This window comes from Theobroma umbraticum, unplaced genomic scaffold (assembly GCF_002168275.2).
Source record: "Theobroma umbraticum cultivar Fairchild unplaced genomic scaffold, ASM216827v3 scaffold_12.1, whole genome shotgun sequence".
Lineage (NCBI taxonomy): Eukaryota > Viridiplantae > Streptophyta > Magnoliopsida > Malvales > Malvaceae > Theobroma > Theobroma umbraticum.
The window spans coordinates 1,276,022-1,296,280 of record NW_018397269.1 but is presented as its reverse complement, the minus strand read 5'-3'; the positions used below and the strand labels follow the sequence as shown (position 1 = coordinate 1,296,280).

Genomic DNA, 20,259 nt, shown 5'->3' with positions numbered 1-20,259 from the left:
AATTTAATTTTTATGGTAACTAGCATTGCTTTCTAGACCCTACCTCTTCATGTATCTTCTCCTTTAAAATCCAACAAGCAAGTGTTTATCTACAAGCAATCATCTTAAACTTTTGTTTTCTCACTCATTTTGTGATACATAATACATAATTGAAAATTTGGATTTTGAATTTTAGAATTGATGGAATGAGATTTATAAAATAAGAGATGATTACTTTTCATTGTTCATCAATCCAAAATCATATGTGCCAAACAAATGTATAATCTATATAAATATAAGTATTATAAGTAAAAGTACAGATATTGAAAAGCTTTTGGATTAGTGAAAATTATCATATTTGTTCATTATAGTTCCCAATTGTCATTTTAAATAATTTTTTATTAATTCAATTAATAATATTTATTTAATGTGTAAATAAACAGGAACTCTAATTGCATAAAACGACTTTTATTATAAATATTAATAAAAAATTTTCAATTTATAAATAAATATTCTACTTGCTTTGAATGCCTTTCACTAAAATTATATTTCATTATAAATATAAATACGATTTATCTTATGTGTAAATAAGAATTCTAATTGCATTGATTGATTTTCATTAAAAATATTTTTTATTATAAATATTAATAAAATTTATCCATTTTGTAAATAAGAATTCCAATTGTATTGAATGACTTTCATAATTTTTTTCCTTAAAATATTCTTTAATAAGTTATGAATCAATATTACAAAATCCAATTATATATAATTGAAACATTAACTATCTTTTGATATAATTGTCTTTTATTTATACATAGACTATTAACCTTATATTATAGAAAGATTTGTATTTTATATATAAGAATTATTATTATTTAAAAATAAATAAAAAATAAATATTTATATGTAATGAATGTGATAATAAATAGCAATTTATCAAAAAGAAGATGAAGAAATCACTTACACTGGTTTAATTACCACTAATTAAGTTTTACATTCTTTGGTATCTTTTTATAGGATTTATGTTTTGTTAATTAAACCCTCGGATTTCATATGCAATTTTACATAGATCAGGGATGTCATATATCAAGTTAATGAAAATATTTAATTATTTTTTTGATAAAAATAAAATTTCAACTGTCAATATATATTAAAAAAGATAATTTTCTTGAACGATTTGATATAAATATTGAATTAATTTAAATTTTACTATAAATTTTTAAAATATTAAGTAATTTTATGCCGATATAACTTGATACTTCTTTCTGAAAAAAGGTAATGGAAAGAGAGGATGAATTATACATATCTAATTTCGTTATATTAAAAATAGAAAAAGTAAGAATTGCCTATCTGTATAAATATCAAGTCTCATAGTCTATATCATATGTACATTCCTTCCCTCTCCGTCTCTCTCTTTCTCTCTCTCTCTCTCTGTCTTTTTCTCTGTTCATTTCTGTGAGCTGTTGGCTTTCTGCTAAGAAAGAAGGGAAATGGGGGCTCTTGATTATATTTCCAACTTTTGCACTGTCACCAGCACAAGAAGCAAACGCAAACCAATGCAGGTAGGCATTCATTAGCAGCATATATGGAGACAGAAAGAACCTCTCTCTTTACTTTCTCTGTTCCCTTCTTTAATTACTTTATCTTCTGCTTTCCAAAGAACAAAGTGAGAAATTACCTAGAGATATAACTGAAGATATTGCAGCCTTATTTCTCTTTTCTAGTGATTTTGCATTTTTGATGACCTTAATGCTAAAGATGGTATGCTTTTTTCATTGCTCTCAGACTGTTGAAATCAAGGTTAAAATGGACTGTGATGGCTGTGAAAGAAGAGTGAAAAATGCTGTTACCTCCATGAAAGGTTCTATAATGAAGCTCTCAGTCTCTCCCCTTTTTCTCTATAGTTTCATAAATGTTTTCTTCATTGGAGCTCAAACCTCATTCAACTTTGAGCCATACTAAATTACCCATAATTAAACTCAATATTTTATAAGATTTTAACTTGACAAGAGCTACCGTCTTCTCCATTATAAGCTATCCTTTGATGAAAAGACAAGACCTTTGAATTGAATTATATATAATGGTCTGTAATTATCAATAAATAGCTAATAATTCAATGGAAGATAGCTTTTGGAGTGATGTAACTTAAAGAATTTCTGCTGTCATGGTTACATGGCATGAGAGGAAAAAGTTAAAAAAAAAAAAAAACAACCCCAAGAAAAATTTTGAATCATTGGTTCCAGGTTTTCTGGTTTGACTTCAATTCATTCCGACTTGTGAGCTATGCTCAATTGTCTTTACTTTACAATAACTTTTGTTACTTTATTTTTTAAGATGTTTGTACAAATTGCTTTTCTTGTTCTACTAGTCCCGCCCCACTGCACAGTCAAATGAGACCGAATAAATAAGATTCTAGTCTTTGACAAGGAGGTCACCCTCCCTTACAATTGCTACTTAATTTGTCATTTCATATAAAATTACAAGCATTATTCGTATAGAACATGAATGTTCATTAACTAAACCGTAGTTTATGCTGTTATACCATCGATCTTTCTCTGAATCCATGACTCCACGCAGGTGTAAAAACAGTGGAAGTAAACCGAAAACAAAGCCGGGTAACCGTAAGCGGCTACGTTGATCCGAACAAGGTGCTGAAGAGAGTGAAGAGCACTGGAAAGAGAGCAGAGTTCTGGCCTTATATCCCTCAACATCTTGTCTATTATCCTTACGTTTCTGGTGCCTACGACAAAAGGGCACCCTCCGGCTTTGTTCGAAACGTTGTGCAAGCTTTTCCAGCAGCTTCTTCCTCGAATGCACCCGAAGAGAATTTCGTATCGTTCTTCAGCGATGATAATGTTCATGCATGTTCAATAATGTAAGAATAATTAGATGGTGAATTTTTTGTTATGTACTACTTTATTTTAACGGTTTTGGTATGATTTGCCAGTTGCTTGGATTACCCCAGGTGAGAACTGGTAAGAAAGGGGAATGAGGACTATCTTATTATTATTATTATTATTATGAGATTCACTAAACTTTATGTTTTAAAAATTGACCCTCCTTTTTTTATCAAAAAAAAAAAATGATCCTCCTTTATTTATCAATACATATTTAGCCTTTTTTAAAGATTTTAATTTTTTGGATTGGTCATCCACTTCAATTTTAATAAATTTAATTTTAATTTTCTATTAAAATTACTCGATTTAAAAACAACTGATGATAGTGTCAAAATTTTGCTTAGATTAATTTTTTTTTCATTATGCAGAACACTGCACTATAAAAAACCATCAACTTTTATTTTATTTTTACATATTTGAGACAAAGCAAAACAACTTATACCGTTTTAGACTAACTATGCTTAGACAGTTTGTAAATAAATATGTGATAATACTATCCAGGGCAAAATCATAAACATGTAAACCTAAAGCTAGGTTGTAAAAAAATGTTTAGGTTGGCATGCAACATTATAAAAAAACAAAGTGATGTGTCCGAATTCAATTGAAGAATTTTCACACCGTTATCAATTATTTTTAGTAAAAAAATTAAATTGATTAAAATCAAGATAGAGACTAAGATTGTAAAACTGAGATAATAGAGAAACTAAATTCAAATTTCTACTTTTTATTTTGTTTTGATTTGGGAGAAGAGTATTTGGACTTTACAATTTTGAGTAGGGAATATAGGCACCGACCGTTATTAAATATTTAGGTATTTTTGACAAGAAATTGAAACAAATAATCTAAGTTGTTAGATTATAACTTGGATATTGTTTAGTTTGGTATATCAAATGTTTAAGCTTTTACCTCATCACGGGGCGAAATGCATAAGCAAATTTCTTAGGTTTAACCTTATTGAGAGATCCAATGTTAGATTGAATGGAGAAAAGACAAAAGGATTGATTCCAAACTAAGGGGGATGAAGTAGACAATTGCTTATAACTAATAAAGAAGGGTAAAGAGAATCTTTTGAGGAAAGCATATAGAAAGATGGAGAAGCGTGAAAGAGGAAGGTGAAGCCAGGGAAAGAGAAAGTTAGGAGTTTGCCCACTCCCACCCCCATATGTCATAAATATATTATATACAATTTTATTATCATTACATACATATATAGACACATATGTTTATATATATATATATATATATATATATAACGATTTTAGATGTTAAATTAATATTAAAACATGAAGTTATTTTTCTTTCTTGAGATTAATAATGAATTTAGAAAGGGGAAAGGAATTTTTTTTTTTGAAAGGCTACATTAATTATGATTGATTAGTGAGAAAATATTCAAAGCAAGGGACAGAGTTCAAGATTGGAGAGTTTTTGGAGTGAAGAATAGGATTCTTGCTTCCCACCACAGACGATGGAAATTAATAAGGCAATGCATATGGTTGTGATGTACTGTTTTGGAGAAAATCCAAGACATATTTCCATAATCCTTTAGAAATATGTTCCTTTAACTTAAGTAATTAAATAGAATTATAAGCTCAAAATATATATCATTTTTGTTTGAATCATGAAGATTTTTTTAAAAAATTCATTATTCATTATTGTGCAAAATAATTATTTGAAATTAATTAAATTATATATTAATCTAGATTTGATTAATTGAATGGTTATCTTTTAAAGTTTGAATTCTTCATTCCTCTTGGCCTTGCTTAAACGTACCCAAAGTAAAAGTAAGAATTCAAAGTTGAATATTCTGTTTGACTTTGTCACATAATTTGTTTTTTTTAAAAAAATTACTTTATAAAATTGTTAACAATCAGAATTTGGATAATTTTCTCTAAAAGTATAGCTTATGCATTATTTGTTTTTAATTGAACTTTTCTGTGAAAGTTATTTAATTTCTTAAATTCTTTACCAGGCAAATAACTCCTAAAGTGTTTTTATGGTAAAATAGAGAAAGAAATTGCAAAAAAGGTAATAAAACAGAAAGGGGAACGCCCATTGTAATGGAACATTTCAAAACCAAAAGAAGAGGGCGTTTAATTTGAAAAAGACTGGCATTATATAAGACAAGTTACCCTTACAATTTAAAGGAATGTAAGTATAGGAGAGAGAGAAATGATATACACTCTCTTTTTTAATATATAATTTTAGGCCATATAATGAAAGATAATCCTATCTCCTCTTATAAATCTCGTTCTTCCTGTCTCAAGATTCAAATATGAGATTTCCAATTTAGTTTCTCAAATTTTAATAGGAATATTTCAATTTATTTATGTGTATCAAATGTCAGATCCCCACATCTCCCAGTTTTTGGGTTGCTTGATTATGAATCAGTGAGCTATAAATCCCAGAAAAGAAGTATGGTGGGGACCTGAAGTTAGTGCTTTCAGAGAAATACACCAATAGCATTTATAATAATAATAATAATAATAATAATAGTAGTAGTAGTAGTAGTTGGTATATGTGTATATATCCATTGAGGCATCCATTCCACTTTTTGCCTTCCTCCTTATCCTCTTCTTTCCTTGGTGAATACATTTGCCTTTTTCATTGCAAAGGAAAAGTAGAGGTAAATTCCCTCATATCAGGTGATCATCTATTCCATTAGATAATACCTTCCTCAGCATTAACCAAATCATTCTCAAGTTTGCTTTGCTTACATAAAAAGCTAAATATTGAGATTCACCACCATGAATTAAGGATAAATTTTTCATTAATTTTCTAGTTATAAATGTAATCTTATTGCAAAAAATTTAAGACAAAGAAGAAGAAGATACAATTAGTAATTAATAGCATAATGATATTAATTAAAACTGTATCTAGGAAAATAAGATCTCATATTTGAATTTCATTTTTCAATGTTTCATGAGGATCTAATATCTTATATCAAGTTAGGATGATCATGTGTTATATACAAATATATCTTCAGCACCAAAAAAATAACCTAGCTACAAAAACTTTATAATAAAAAAATATAATGTCGTCAGCTTCAACGAAATTCAGTTTCAACCAAAAATTAATAAAAACATGAACAATTTTTAATTTGGTTGCCCTAATGGCAAGCACAACCTTCACAATTTCAACGACACATCCCTAAATATTGGCTTTTAAATTTAATGGCCTGACGTATTTACAATATTAATTTATCAAATAGTGGTAGTTATCATTTTCACATAGCAACACCAATATGGGTACTATCTTATTCTGAATTATTCCTATTAATTATATATACACTTAATGCAAAGAGACAACAAAATACAAACTTTTTTATCTTCATTATCTTATAATACTGGCCATTATAGATTTTTCGGCGATCTTTTGATTAATTATTCTTATCATGTCAATCATGATTACTTTTACCAGCAAGTTTACTTTGTATGTGATTTGAGAATCATTATAGATTTAATTATAATGAAATGACAGATATATAATTTAATCAAAATTAAAATGAAAGAGGGAGATTAATGATTATTGGGAGCACCATCACATTCTTTTATATTGGAAATAATATTTGGTGAAGCTTCTATTAAAGGGCCGGTAGCCTTTTGTTAAAGACTTTTTTGACACTGTTTCAATAGTTTAATTAAGAAAAGAATGAATCCACTAATCGAACTTCCATAATTAATTGCTACATATCAATTAAAGAAATGTTGCCCTTGGGATTCTACTGGGAAAAGATAGATAGGAACTTTGTTTATTTGTTTTGCAGCAAATGGGATGGAAAAGAGTGGTGGCTGCACCATGGGCGTTGGATTAGTCAGGAACAAATGATTCCCCTTTGACAAAAAGTCAACTAATTTGAAGATCCTCTATTGAACAGAAGCCGCACTATTAGAAAATTCTTCTTTTCTTTTCTTTTTTCTCTCAATTAAATTGTTTTTATTATCTTGTGTCAAAGGATACACATTGATTCAACATGGATCACTTCTTTGTCACTTGGTGGCTAACCTGATAGATTGTGTTGTGTTCAACGTTCATAAACTCTTCAAAATTGCCTTACTTACTTGATGTGAAATTAAAACATTTTATTTATTTTTTTAAAATATTTAACATAATATTATCACCCATCTAATTCGATGATATCTTTGTTGTCCATGCTTGTCTCTTCTTTGGAAGTGCTTGGTGTGAATGAAGTCTAGGTTAACGTTTATTTTGATATCATTTTGTCACGGGATCATTCCACTCTATTCAAAAGATTAATTTGATAAGATGTACAGTATTTGCATTTAAACTTTTAAAGATTTTTTTACCTGCTCAATGTGAAATTGAAATACTTTATTTCTTTTGAAACGTTTGGTTTACTTGTATACAAAACCATTGATACATTATCCTTTTCCAAATTCATACTTCTAGTGAAAATAATTACTCATTTAACAAATTTTTGAATTTTAATTATGTGATTTTTTTTAAATTTAAGTTCAAGCTTTTCTTTTTTTATACTATGTAATATTTTAATTTATATAATATTAAGTAGTCGTATCTCTTGTTTTCAAAAAAAAAGACCATCACTCATCTCTTATAAATTTCATTCTTCTCTTGAAACTTTCAAGCTGATATCTCAATTTCTCTCTGATATTCCATTGAGGGCAAATATTAGAATAGCTTAATTTGATTGCAAACATATTATCGAAGAAAATAAATTTACGATCCAAAAATCTCAATTATGGTGAATTCATTTATAAAAGTAGATAAGGATTTGCTCTTACGATTGTGATCAATCACAATTTTTATTTCGCAATTGCAATATCATATTCTACATTATAATTAAGTTCATAAGCTAGATGTTCCAGCTAATAATCTTGTTTTAGGTGGCTCATCTTAAATATATTTAATTTCACCCCGTTGTTTTTTTTTTATCCTTTTTGAATATTATAGTTCGTGCGCCGTTTGAGTAGACATTTCTATCAAGTCAATTAATAACTTGATTATATATGAGCAAATATCAATAATAACTATAAATTAGTTTAGGGAAACGTAATAACAAGATCATAAGACATAATGAATATCATGTATATAACCATGGGAGCCACAAAAAAGAAAAATGTTTTGTTGTTATTGAAAGTAAGTACAAAGGACTAAGAGTACTAATGTGCCATAATCGGGCTAAAAGTGCAGCTCTAGATGATTAGTTACAAATATAGCTTTACCAGTAATCAGGTAACTTAACAATTCATCGATTATTCACCCTAATAAAGAACTAACGAGTTTTTGTAAGTATGTTATCAAGAACTATTACAAGGCATGAAAAGAGACATTCCTTTCTTAGGTCTTCCCCTGAAAGGCTTAATAAGCATTTTTAAATGCCCCTCCAAGTGTTGTTACAAGGCATAAAATGAGACATTTTTGCCTTAAAGGGTCTTTCCCTAAAAACTTAACAAGCATTTTTAAATACTCCACCAAGTGCCATTATAATGTTTAAAAGATAACACTACCCATAAGAGTACAAAAGATTTAATCTCTTAAATAGTTCCACCTATCATGACCCAAAGTACAAGATTGACTCATGACTACATCCATAATTCCAGCACCTTCCTCCTTCTCCTTGCCAACAAGCAGAAAACGATAGAAGAAAATATAAAGCAAAGCACAAAAGTAGGACGAGAAAAGACAAACAAAACAAGAAAACACAAAATATAAAAATGCAAACAATCAGTAAAAATCTTAGCCCGTGAATAACAAGGTCAGAAAGTTGATTTTCATGGCTGTATTACACACTTCGCAAAGCAAAGTTAGGATGGCAGGGTCGACTAAATATATTATTGGAAAAAGGGATAGTATACTTTGTAATGTACAATGCTAACATGAAATTGTCTTTGCAGGTCCTATTAAGGTTATTTAGCATCTTTTGCCCCTTATATATCAACAAAAAGATCTTCCACCAATGCTATTAGCAGACACTGAGCAAATTCACAAAATTCCAACATCCGATGTTCCATATCATAATGTGAAGGATTTAACGTTTTCTTTTTTTTTCATCTGAAAATTTTGTCACGGATTGTGGAGTTGAAAAACTTCATATATGGGGTAATAATCTTTAATATATACTATAATTTTAATCTAAATTTGATATCTTATGAAGACAGTATTCTTAAAAACATCCTCACCAAGCTACTTACACAACTTTTCCCCACAAAAAAGAAAAAAGAAAACACTTTACAACATGCTTTTCTTTTGGTTATTGTAATTGAGTAATCTTCAATGTTCATCCAAAAAGGAAGCAACAATTAGTTGCCTTGCTACAAAATTAAGTAGGATAGTCAGGGGTGGAGCCAAGGTGGTGAGTTATAAGTATAAAATTATATATAAATATATAATAATAATATTATTTTTATTTTTATAATTATTTTTTAGCTACCTTTAATTCAAAATTTTGAATTCATCATTGAAGATAATACTATAAAAAAAGAGCAAAGAAAATAAACAGACTTATCTACATCAAATCAACGGCAAAGAATTGTAGTCCAAGTATAATGCCTTGATCAGTTACCTCTCATCTTCTCTAGAGAAGTTTATTCAGATCAAGCTTTATCCTTAAAATGTTCTCTAATGGATAATGAAGAATATAAGGAAAGACGATATATATGTAGGATTAGATCATTTTTGTTTTTGAAAGAAGGGATTAGATCATTAGTGGGATTGATTTGGATCATAAAGCATATATAGCTTTTATCCTATATCTTTTTGCCCCATGCAAAGTGAGATAATTATATGTTAGACATAATATTAGTTTCGACTCAAAAACAAAATCAATTTAATATTTTTAAAATAATTCCAAATATTCTCTCTATCATGTTATAAAAGTTACTAGTAAAATTTACAATACTTGAACTAGTGCTTTAAAGTTCAAATTTTAACACTCCTATTATATATATTAAAAATCAAATTGAGACATGATTAAACTAACTATTTCTTTATCATTAATATCAAAGTTAGACCCTTTAAAGTGTTGAACTACCTTGTATGCTTAAGCAGAAAGTTGGGCCAAACTTTGATTGGTATCATATTCAAATTACTATAATGAAACAGCCGGCTTCTTTTATTGGCACAGATTTGAGCTAGTTCCTTGACATCCAAGTTTTTGAGTACTCAAAAGCCACAGCCTTTTGAATGCTCTGGACCTATATATATATATATATTCCTTTCTAATTTTTCCTCAGTGTATGTTCCACTTTGGGGCCTTTGAAAGTGGCAAGAAATGTGGTTCCCTAGCCAAATTCGAAATGAAGCATAATCATGGAAAGGAAGTAATTATTGCTTTTCTTTAAATTATGTATTCTGATGGAAAAGCAATATAGATGGGAGAGTTGGTTACATCCAGCTAAGATTTACTTTAAGAAATTTTTATGAACGTAACCCAATAGAAGAGAAAGCTCTTAATTTTTCTTTTGAAAAATTACGTGTACCCATTTCAAGATCCCACCCCAAGTACCTACCATGCCAACTGTTTTGTTTCTCTCAAACCATCTTTAGCAGACAGTTCTATTCATTCAGGCAAAGGAAATGGTACCATTAAACAAAGTAAAGTAGCATTCAGTGTTTCTTAAAGTAACAGGATTCCAGGTTCTTTTTCTCCTGTTATCATTTCACTGATGTGCACAATCCATGTTCCTTCTGGCAAAACTTTGCTCCCAATAGAACACTGTCTTCTGGGAAACTTCACAATATAAAGTGGGATTTGTTGAATTCTGCTTGCTATAACAAAACTGAGGCTAAAGTTTCAAGACCTCTATTATATTGGCAATGTCAGAGGCAGACTAATCTACCCTTTAAAGTTTCATAGTATTGCGAACAATTTAACCATTGTTTGATGTGAAAGTCACAAGCAGTTTAGCCATTTTTATTTACTGAGATTCAGAAAACAGACTTTCTGTGGAATTCTGAATTTGCAAACAAAAGATACAGTCGTACAATGAGGCATTACAACTCGATCTGTACCAAACTCTGATAGGACATGCTACAGAATTAGTAATTGGAAGAGATGTAGAAGCATAGGGAAATAAAGCAAAGGAACATTTTTATTAAGGCTATCTCCCTAAGCTGTAAACATTTTTATATGCCAACAACCACCACATGCGAAGATGCCTCCACTTACCATAATTAACATACAGGTGTGCATGGGCCAGCCCCGGGCTGAGCCTATCAGGTTGGCCATTTTGAAAGCCAAGCCACACCCTAACCGACTAGCCCATTTTACATGTTGGTTTAATATTAATATTTTTAAATATATTTAATTTTGCTCTTAAAATTAAATAAAGTTATATAATTTTTAATAAAATAAGAATATACTTTCATAGGATTAATCAAGCTCAAACTAAAGAATCTTATCCTAAGTTCGAAATTATCTATTTGGAGTTACGGGTATGGGTGAATAGTCTGGCCATTGGATACTTTTAGATAAAAGAGAGCTACCTCTTTTAATAGGTATTCTATATTTGTCAAATGAACTCAATATTTGATTATTGCTTAAAACGTACAAAATTAAAATAATTTTTAAAAAATATAAATTTTGAAAAGAATTTCAAAAAAATGAGTTCAATTCAAAGTTTTGAAATCTTACCAAAAGGTGGTGCACAGTTGAATTTAGAAAGGCACAACAGTGTTGTAAGGAATTACTAATCTCATCACTAAGAAAGGCATCAAACCAAATCCAGAGTACAAACGAATAACCTCAAAATAAAGGTATACTCTGCAATGCATAGAGCAGAGCTATACCCTACCAACTATTTTGTATTTTTCAATGTAACCTCTCCCACCTTACTCGTTTTCATTTTTTAGTTTAAACCCCTCAATATATATGGAGCCTTGTATATGCCAACCTTGGGATCCATAAGTTGGTTTTCAACTCATTTCTTCTTTTCAAGTAGTTTTTGGAACCAGCTGGCAGACATCTTAGGGTACCTGCGGAGGGTGGTGTAGTCAACATAGACAATGCCAAACCTGGAAGTGTATCCTGATAACCATTCGAAGTTATCCAGCAATGACCAAGCAAAATAGCCTGTCACATTTGCTCCATCATCAATGGCTTTCTTCAACTGAGTCATGTAATCCTTGAAAAAATTTATCCTTGTGGTGTCATTCAATGCATTTGGAAGAGTACCATTTCCTGGATCATCCATGCCTGCATATCACCAGTGTTTTCACCAATGATTACATTGTTTTGATATACATTAAGCAAACAGATGCATATGGAGAGAAACTACTCTAATTAACTTGCTATATTCCCAAATATATATTCTTACCATTTTCTGAAATAATGATGTTCAGGTTCCCATAGCGCTCTTTTACATAAGTCACAGCTTTGTACATCCCCCAAGGTACAATGTAGAGCCACCAAGAATTTGCCTGCAATTTTTCAGACATATATAGTTATTTTAAGTACAACATGATTTTTAATGATAAATTTCACATTGATACACTTATATACGTATCAAAATCTATTACAGATTCGAGAAGCTATAAGCATATTAGGGGTGTAAAGACTAGAAAACAGAGTAATCCTTAATTTTAACTTTGAACTCTGATATAAAGAAAACAACTCCAAAAGAATCAAAATACGAGCATATTTTCTTTCACAAGAAATATTACATTATTCATTAACACGATGAGAAACATAATTGAACAATAAATCATACAAAACAAGAGATAAAAATGTGAAAATTTAACTTGTTAATATTCACTCAGTGAAAAGATCTGTCGATTTAGAGAATTACAATCATATCAACATCAACACAAAGCAATCAAACGCTCACAATCGAACAATTAATTATCCAGGAAAATGGAAGCGTAATCAATCTCAATTAATATCCAGGCAAGCGTAAATATAATTGAATAATAAATTATACACAATAAGAGATAAAAAATTGACGTAGTTTGACATTCAATTCTTTGACATCTACGGATGTGCAAAAAAGATCAACTAGTTAATAGAGCACTACAATAGTTTCAACATCAACAACACGCACTCAAACACCCAACTCACAAAAAAACACAAATAAAATACACAAAATAATCCCAAACCAAACTCATATACATGACCATTTGTACTCGATCTCAATAAACCGTAACCAAACAAGCAGAAGCATAATCGAACATTAAATTTTACATAATAAAAGAGTAAAAAATTAACATAATTTGATGCTCAACTTGCCTACATCCATAGAGAGTAATTATAGAGAATTACAATCATATCAAGATCAACACTCAAAAAATCTCAACCCAATCTAACACACATGAGCACTCTCACTCAAATTCAACAAACCTTAATCAAATATCAAACATTCACGTCCATGAATACTCTCCTTCAACCTCATGAGGTATCTACACATCCAACCTCGTAACACTACAACCCTATTTACATCTTTCTCTCACACCTCAAGGCTCCTTGTATTATTTATTTATTTGAAAAGGGCTCCTTATATTTGTTTAATAAGTCCTCCTGTCCTTCAAACAAACTTATTACCAAAAAATATCTTCTAACCAATCAAAAAATCTAATCTAAATTTTTTGAGATTGGAGTCACAATTTCTAACATAGGCGTTGAAAAGACAAAGGAAAATGCAGACAGGGAGAGCTGTTTTGGTTAAATTTTGAAGATAAGGATATATAAGAACCAATTTTGCAGGTCTGGTAATTAAATACTGAACTGCAGACACACTTGTGACTTCTAATTAGATTGAAATTACCTTTGGACCAATTTGCACTCCATTTTTTGCATCTGCAAAGTGTGAACACAAAGTTAAACAACTGGCTCCAGAAGAAAGGAACAAAAACACATCATAAAGCATTAAATAAGACATATTCACAAGTTATGTAGGACGACTTACTGGCGAAACCTGCATTCCAATCTGCCTGGTAGCCTGTGACGTTTGGTTTAGACTGTTTTGGATCATAGATGTAGCTAGTAGTATATTGGTTGATGCCCACATAATCCATTGAGCCATTCACCATCTTAATCTCATCCTTAGTAAACTTTGGCAGCCTTTCTCCAACAATTTCTTGCATTGTTCTTGGATACTCACCATATCTAATAGGATGCAGAAACCTATGAAATAAAAGTGAAAAAAAAAAAAGAAAAAATCGGTGTTAGGCTTTAGCATATGTCAATGACGAGACATGCATTTCCATTCTAGTTGAAATCTAACTGCCTTCGGTGGAGAGACAGAGTTTTGTAGATCAAGGCAACTGAAAGGTCATAGAACACAATCATACACTTCTAAGCTTTAATCGCACCAGAACCTAATAAATTTGTGGCTTTAACATAAGCTTGAGACTTACCAGCCAACGTGAAAATCTCTTGCTCTTTGAGCTGCATATTCATCAGCCTTTGATCTTGTGAGAGGTTCATACCAATTAAAATCCAAGAGAATTCCAATCCTGCCTTTCTGTTTGTCCTGAAGTTACATCCAACTTCCTATCAGAACATAATCCTCAGATTATTTTATCAGTCTAAACAGGGGGAGAGTCGAACAAACCTGGTATTTCTCACGATATCGTTTCACTGCTGTAGCATGGGATAAGATCAAATTATGGGCAACAATATAAGGCTCAGTTGCAGAGTTTCCAGCTGTGCAATTTCCAAATTCCTTGGAACACCTTGAAGGGGGATTGATGCCATTGTCAAAGCCAAGAGCAGCCACAATCCTTGGTTCATTAAATGTAAACCAGTTCTTGACTCGATCACCAAATGTTTTGAAGCAGAAGTCCGCATAATTGGCATAATCCTCTCTGAAAATAAAATTTGAATCATTAATTAACTGTTAATAGCTTTGTGAAAATTTTCAGGATTAGGAACAACCTTTTCAGAAAGTCATGTTCAAAAAGATCATTATACAATAAATTATCAAAAGGTTACTTAAATTTCAGTAACATAATAAATATTTACTTTATCTAAACGTGATAACTACAAGTCTTATTATGACTAGAAACATTCCAGTTGGATTCATCTCAGCTTCTGTGAATAGATTTCCATGGCAACTTAGAAAGATTTCACATATTTTAGGGAAAACAGAAGTCCATGGAAGTAACCCCTAGTTTATAAGAACCTCCAGAAAAGAAAACATTGTTGCTCTACTTACACAGATTGGCGGTTCAACCACCCATTGTACTTCTCCTGAAGAGCCAGAGGGAGATCATAGTGGTATAAGTTGCCATAAGGAGTAATGCCTATAAAAGAAATGGAGCAGTGTGAATCAGAGATCTTCATTTCATACAGAAATGCATTTCTGTAGCAATTACAAACTATATATATATACAAATATATATATTTGAAAAGTAGAAATTACAAACTATTAACTATTATGATATGGAGCTTTTTACTGTTAATAATAACATAATATAAAGGTATTAATCAACACATCTCATTGTGATTTCAATGCAAACCAAAATCGCAACTGATTTTCAATATTTGAGGTTGGAAGAAAAACCCAACATTTTCTTTTGATTTCAACGATTCCCCTTTGATGACATTGCCTAAATTTCTTGCTAGTTATCAGTTTCTTCCTTTTATCTTTTTGGAGAAGGCAGGGGAAAGCAACTCTGAAAGGGACTTCCATTTGAAGGGGCAATTACAACGAGGTCATGTCAGGATAGTACCAATTATAGCAGAAGAAAGGAAAATGTGATGCTTGCATTTATAACAATATAGCAGTCATGGCCATGCATTAATTTTATTTACCTTTTTTAATCAAGTAGTCAATCAACCTATTGTAATAATCAACTCCTTTCCAATTTACTCTTCCGGTTCCCTCTACAAAAAAATTCAGAGGATTAATTTAAACAGTAGTAAATATCAACTGAATCATTAATGACAGTTCAGAAAGATTTAAAACAAGTGAGCCATGGCTGCAATACCAGGAAAGATCCTTGACCATGAAATAGAAAACCTGTATGCATCAAAGTTGAACTTTGCCATTAAATCTATATCTTCCTGTGGAAATAGGGGGACAAAGTTATTAAGTGACGGAACAATATTATATCAATTAGATCATAGTATATTTTACATTATATATAGTATTTACTACATTATACTGTTGCCATACCTTGTAATGGTGATACTGATCAACAGCCACGTCAGCAGTATCATTGTTGGCAATGTGGCCTATTCCAAAAAACAAAAAATTACAGTACACAAATATAAGGACACATTTTAACAAGTAAAAAAAAATAAAGTAATCAATTTTTGGAAGATATAATTGATTATTCAAGGAAACAAAACGACACTAGACATCACACAGACAAACCTCTTGGCTGCTGGGCAGGGTGATATTCCGATTAGAATCATATTCCACTTTTGGCAGTTTTCTTTTATAGTAATAATTATTAATTTTTTAAAGGTAGACTGTTAATGGATCTCAAATCAAAATTAAATTTGGACTATGGTTTTGTCACTGAAAATGATGAAAGGATCAAAAATAAGATTAATTAAGTGTGGATAAAATCATTATCAGAGTTACCTGGTACTTTGACGAAAGCATCCCAAATGCTGGGCCCTCTACCATCCTTGTTCGCCATTCCTTCAACTTGATATGCAGAAGTGGCAGTTCCGAATACAAACCCCTTCGGAAAGAGCTCTCTGCTGAGTCCTCCGGTGTCAAGGTCGGCGGCTTTGGTCATGGCTACCGTATCCTCATTGTGCTGCTCAGCTGCATTTGCAATGCAGAGGATAACAGCAAAAGCACAGCATAAAAGAAAGGGAGCATTCATCATGGCCAGCTAGAGCGTGATGAATAATACTAGTAGAAGAATGTGGAGATAAAGAGACGGGCATTTATAGATAGGATTATTTTGGAATCATCAGTGTGCGGGACCCAATTAACATGGTTGAAATGACTTGCATGCCATTGTATGAACTGTGGAATGGCAAGTGTTAGGTGAGGTAGATCAACTGGAGCCCTGTTTTTTTTGTGGTTAAGATAAACTTATTGCTTTATGTTGTTGATTTAATTCGCTTAAGAAACTTACTGATTGGTCTTTCTTTTATCACCAAAAAGTCAGATAATTATCCAAGTTTAATTAGCAAAACAGTAGAGTTTGGTTCAATGGCAAAGATTGAAGAACGGTCTACCACAACAGCTTAAACTCTTCACTTAATGGGGTGATAATGCGCTGACAGCTGACAAGTGCTGAGCCAACTGTAGCTGTCTATCTGCAAATCTCTTCAGATTGATCTCTCTTCTCTATCCTCTCACCATTTATCCGCTTTGCTTCTCCCATTTTTTTTTTTAAAGCAGTTTTATTAGCATTAGAACTAGTATGCCTTTAGAAGTCTCTAAGCTATTTGTTAAAGACTTTTGTTGAGCTTTGCTTCTCCCTTTCATGTCAGGCATATCTTTTTATCTTCGCATTATCACTTAATCCCTAAGAATATCAGATTTAATCACTAAAACATACGTCCTTAGGTTATCAAGAACCGATTCAAGGATAGTGATCTGTTAATTAAATGAAAGGCCCAGATACACTGATGAGGTCTAAAATATGAGATTTGACTGCAATTAAATAATTAAAAAGAATTAATGTATGCTGGATTTATGTGTGACATAACGTGTTATTCCTTCAGTTCTGGGGTCTTACATGGCCGAATTTTTTATCACCCAACCAAATCATGTATATAATATTATATTTAAGGTACAAAATCATGGAAAAGATACAAAGCAGCGTAGACGATTATGACTTGTCGGCTGTGATTGCGGGCAAGCGCATTCATGCAGAGTGGGGGTGGGCAGAGCCGAAGTGAGACCCCACCCCTTCAATAAATTTTAAATTTTTATAATTGATTTATAATTTTAAAAAATTTTATCATTTCATATTTTTAATAATTTTTAAATTTATATAATTTGTTTTTATTTTTTAAAAATTTTATAATTTTATCTTAATAAAATGTTTAAATCATCCTAACATATTTTTATTTTTTTTAAATTTTATAATTTTACTCCTACAATAATTTTTTGTTTAATAAAATATTTCACAACAATTAATCAATAACTAATTTTAATAGAATTAAAACAAAACCAATTATATTTTTCAAAAAAAAATTATAAAATCAATTACAATATAATTATTTTCAGACCCCACTTCTTCAAAACCTCATAACCAATAGTTATTCTTTTTTCATTTTACCAAATGTTGTAAAAACAAAAAAAATATATATATTTTTTGCTTGTAAGCATTTTCTATGTAAAAAACATTTAGTTAGTAACTCAATTTTTATATCATTATAATTGGTAAGATTGGTTTATTTACTTATTTATTTTTAATATTTTTTTATTAAATAATTTTTACTTGATGATTTTGATTTAGAATTTTTCGTCTTAGTTATGTTTTGTTAAAAGCAATTTAATTAGGCCCCTAAGGTTAGTTATTACTTATTTATTTAGAGATTACTTTATTATTTTTTCTACAAATTAGTTGTGCTTTTTTCTTTATTTAAATTTTGTGAACAATTAAGCTTTTTATTAGAAGATTGCTTCCTCATGAAATTGTTTATTAATATTATATTTAATTTTTGTAATTAATTTTAAATAATTACTTCTTCATTGAATTATTCATTAATAGTCTTTAATATTTTTTAAGAAATTATTTTATCATGAGATTTTTGTTATTATATTTGTTAATTTTTGTTTGTTGTTAAGTTTATCTAGAAATTGAGATTATTGTCATTGTTAAATTATTTACGATTACATTAAGTAATTTTTTTAAATAAATTATCAAGATTAATTTATTTGAATAATTTTCGTCCTTTTAAACATAAAATTTGGACTCCCCTACTGCATTCATGTGATTGTTTATTCTTCATGTAATAAAACTCTTACACGGAATGAATATTTATTCTTCTCTCATTGTCCATAAAACTGCATCAAACCTTTAACTGATAATAAAAGCATGAAATATGTGGTTTGATACAAGCAACCATCGGAACACGTGATGCTGAAATAAGCCTCTTAGGCTGCAGGAGACTTATATTCAGCCTTATACTGACCCGTTACGTGACACCTTGACAATATCCCTTTGCAAAAACCCCACGTCAACCCCACTGATCACTCGTTGAACAAAAACAAGAACAAAAACATTTCCTTGTCGCCCATTAATCAATGGCCACTCAGGAGATACTTGAATACCATAAACCATGGGGACAATCTCCCTCCAAGCTGCAAACTGTGGCTTTTCATTGCCCCATGTTTGAGTGTCATCCATTTCTTGCCTTTATGTCTCGTCACGCCCTTTGCCCATGGTGCTCCTCATTACCATCTATTGCCTCGATTGCCTCTCTGTCTTCTTCCAGGTGACGATAATGTACTACAGGACTACATATGAGAATTGATTTGCTGCAGGATAACTTCCTTCTGATGAGTACTGCTCAGTCTCGCGACAGGGGAACATTATCCCCTGTATGCAGAAATCTCAAATACATGCAATTCCAAAGTGATAAAACATGGCAAATTAAAGGAACAAGAGAAAATTGTAGAATTGCTATAGCAAAAATCCTGGGTTTAAGAACATAAAAATCTCTCATCGTAAAGAAAGTTTAGAGAGATAGAAGATTAGAAAGTAAGAAACCAAAGGATGATATGTTAAATTCTCTCTTTTTCTGTTTTTTTTTTCTTCAATTGATTTTTTTATTTTTTTTAATAAATATAAGGAAAGTATAAAAATAAAAGACAAGAGTGCGCTGGCAGATCAAGGCTTCTGGAGTTGCCTATCATTACTATCACACACCGAAGAAAAGAAGAACAGCGAATACCTATATATAATGGTGGAATCAAGATTTTGAGTTTGTGAGATGAAAGACAATGTCTATAAGATAGTCATGCTTTAATGTTTGAAAAAAAAACATAAATTAATATAAATGAAAAAAAATTATATGAAAATTACACAAATAACCCAAATTATGTGTTAAGTACAAAATAAAAATATTTTTTAACAACTACTACATGCTAAGATTGAACATTTTTAATTGAGTTCGATAATTTTTCATAGAGTGGAAGGCATTTATCACTAAATGAATGTTAAAGTCTCAATGATTTCCTTTACAATAAGAATGATCAATGAATTTCTAAGAAAATCATATGACATTCTATTATGAGTCTCATTCTTAACAAGTTTCATAGTAAAATATACACGCCATGTCATAGTGAAAATTAGAAAAGTCAAGACAAGCTGGATCAATATGTTGTTGGAAAATTAGTTTATTTCATAAGGTTTTAACATCTTATATTGCTAAGGTACAAAAAGAAGTGAGTGCCTTAAATAAGCAAACTCATTATAAGCTTGTTGTAAGGAAGGAAACAAGAGTGGGTTCACGCGTATGCAAATTGGGCCAAACCTTGAATAACTT

The 20,259-nt window shown here is 30.5% G+C and overlaps 2 protein-coding genes across 3 annotated transcripts; one reads left to right on the top strand and one right to left on the bottom strand.

Annotated features, from left to right (window-relative positions):
* Positions 1-1,384: 1,384 nt before the first annotated feature.
* Positions 1,385-2,997, top strand: LOC110425847 (heavy metal-associated isoprenylated plant protein 21). Of its 2 annotated transcripts, XM_021440903.2 has the most exons (4): positions 1,385-1,541; positions 1,765-1,840; positions 2,557-2,854; positions 2,927-2,997. In XM_021440903.2, the coding sequence occupies exons 1-4, from the start codon at positions 1,470-1,472 to the stop codon at positions 2,946-2,948; spliced, it is 468 nt and encodes a 155-aa protein (XP_021296578.1). In that variant the 5' UTR covers positions 1,385-1,469; the 3' UTR covers positions 2,949-2,997. The 2 variants fall into 2 exon arrangements, with proteins under 2 accessions (XP_021296578.1, XP_021296579.1); XM_021440904.1 differs by having other exon boundaries at positions 2,557-2,997.
* Positions 2,998-11,529: 8,532 nt separating this feature from the next.
* LOC110425860 (beta-glucosidase 44-like) lies at positions 11,530-16,658 on the bottom strand. The gene is made up of 11 exons (XM_021440925.1): positions 16,382-16,658; positions 15,968-16,026; positions 15,780-15,855; positions 15,604-15,675; positions 15,005-15,092; positions 14,402-14,654; positions 14,205-14,320; positions 13,754-13,971; positions 13,613-13,644; positions 12,170-12,272; positions 11,530-12,048 (listed from the first exon to the last, which is right to left on the bottom strand). The coding sequence occupies exons 1-11, from the start codon at positions 16,632-16,634 to the stop codon at positions 11,774-11,776; spliced, it is 1,545 nt and encodes a 514-aa protein (XP_021296600.1). The 5' UTR covers positions 16,635-16,658; the 3' UTR covers positions 11,530-11,773.
* Positions 16,659-20,259: the final 3,601 nt, after the last annotated feature.

Coding starts and splice junctions, on each gene's coding strand:
- LOC110425847 (XM_021440903.2), top strand. CDS start 1,470: ATGGGGGCTCTTGATTATATTTCCAACTTTTGCACTGTCACCAGCACA. Junction 1,841..2,556: donor TGCTGTTACCTCCATGAAAG/GTTCTATAATGA, acceptor GACTCCACGCAG/GTGTAAAAACAGTGGAAGTA. Junction 2,855..2,926: donor GTTCATGCATGTTCAATAAT/GTAAGAATAATT, acceptor ATGATTTGCCAG/TTGCTTGGATTACCCCAGGT.
- LOC110425860 (XM_021440925.1), bottom strand. CDS start 16,634: ATGATGAATGCTCCCTTTCTTTTATGCTGTGCTTTTGCTGTTATCCTC. Junction 15,856..15,967: donor ATCAGTATCACCATTACAAG/GTATGGCAACAG, acceptor CTATTTCCACAG/GAAGATATAGATTTAATGGC. Junction 15,676..15,779: donor ATGGTCAAGGATCTTTCCTG/GTATTGCAGCCA, acceptor ATTTTTTTGTAG/AGGGAACCGGAAGAGTAAAT.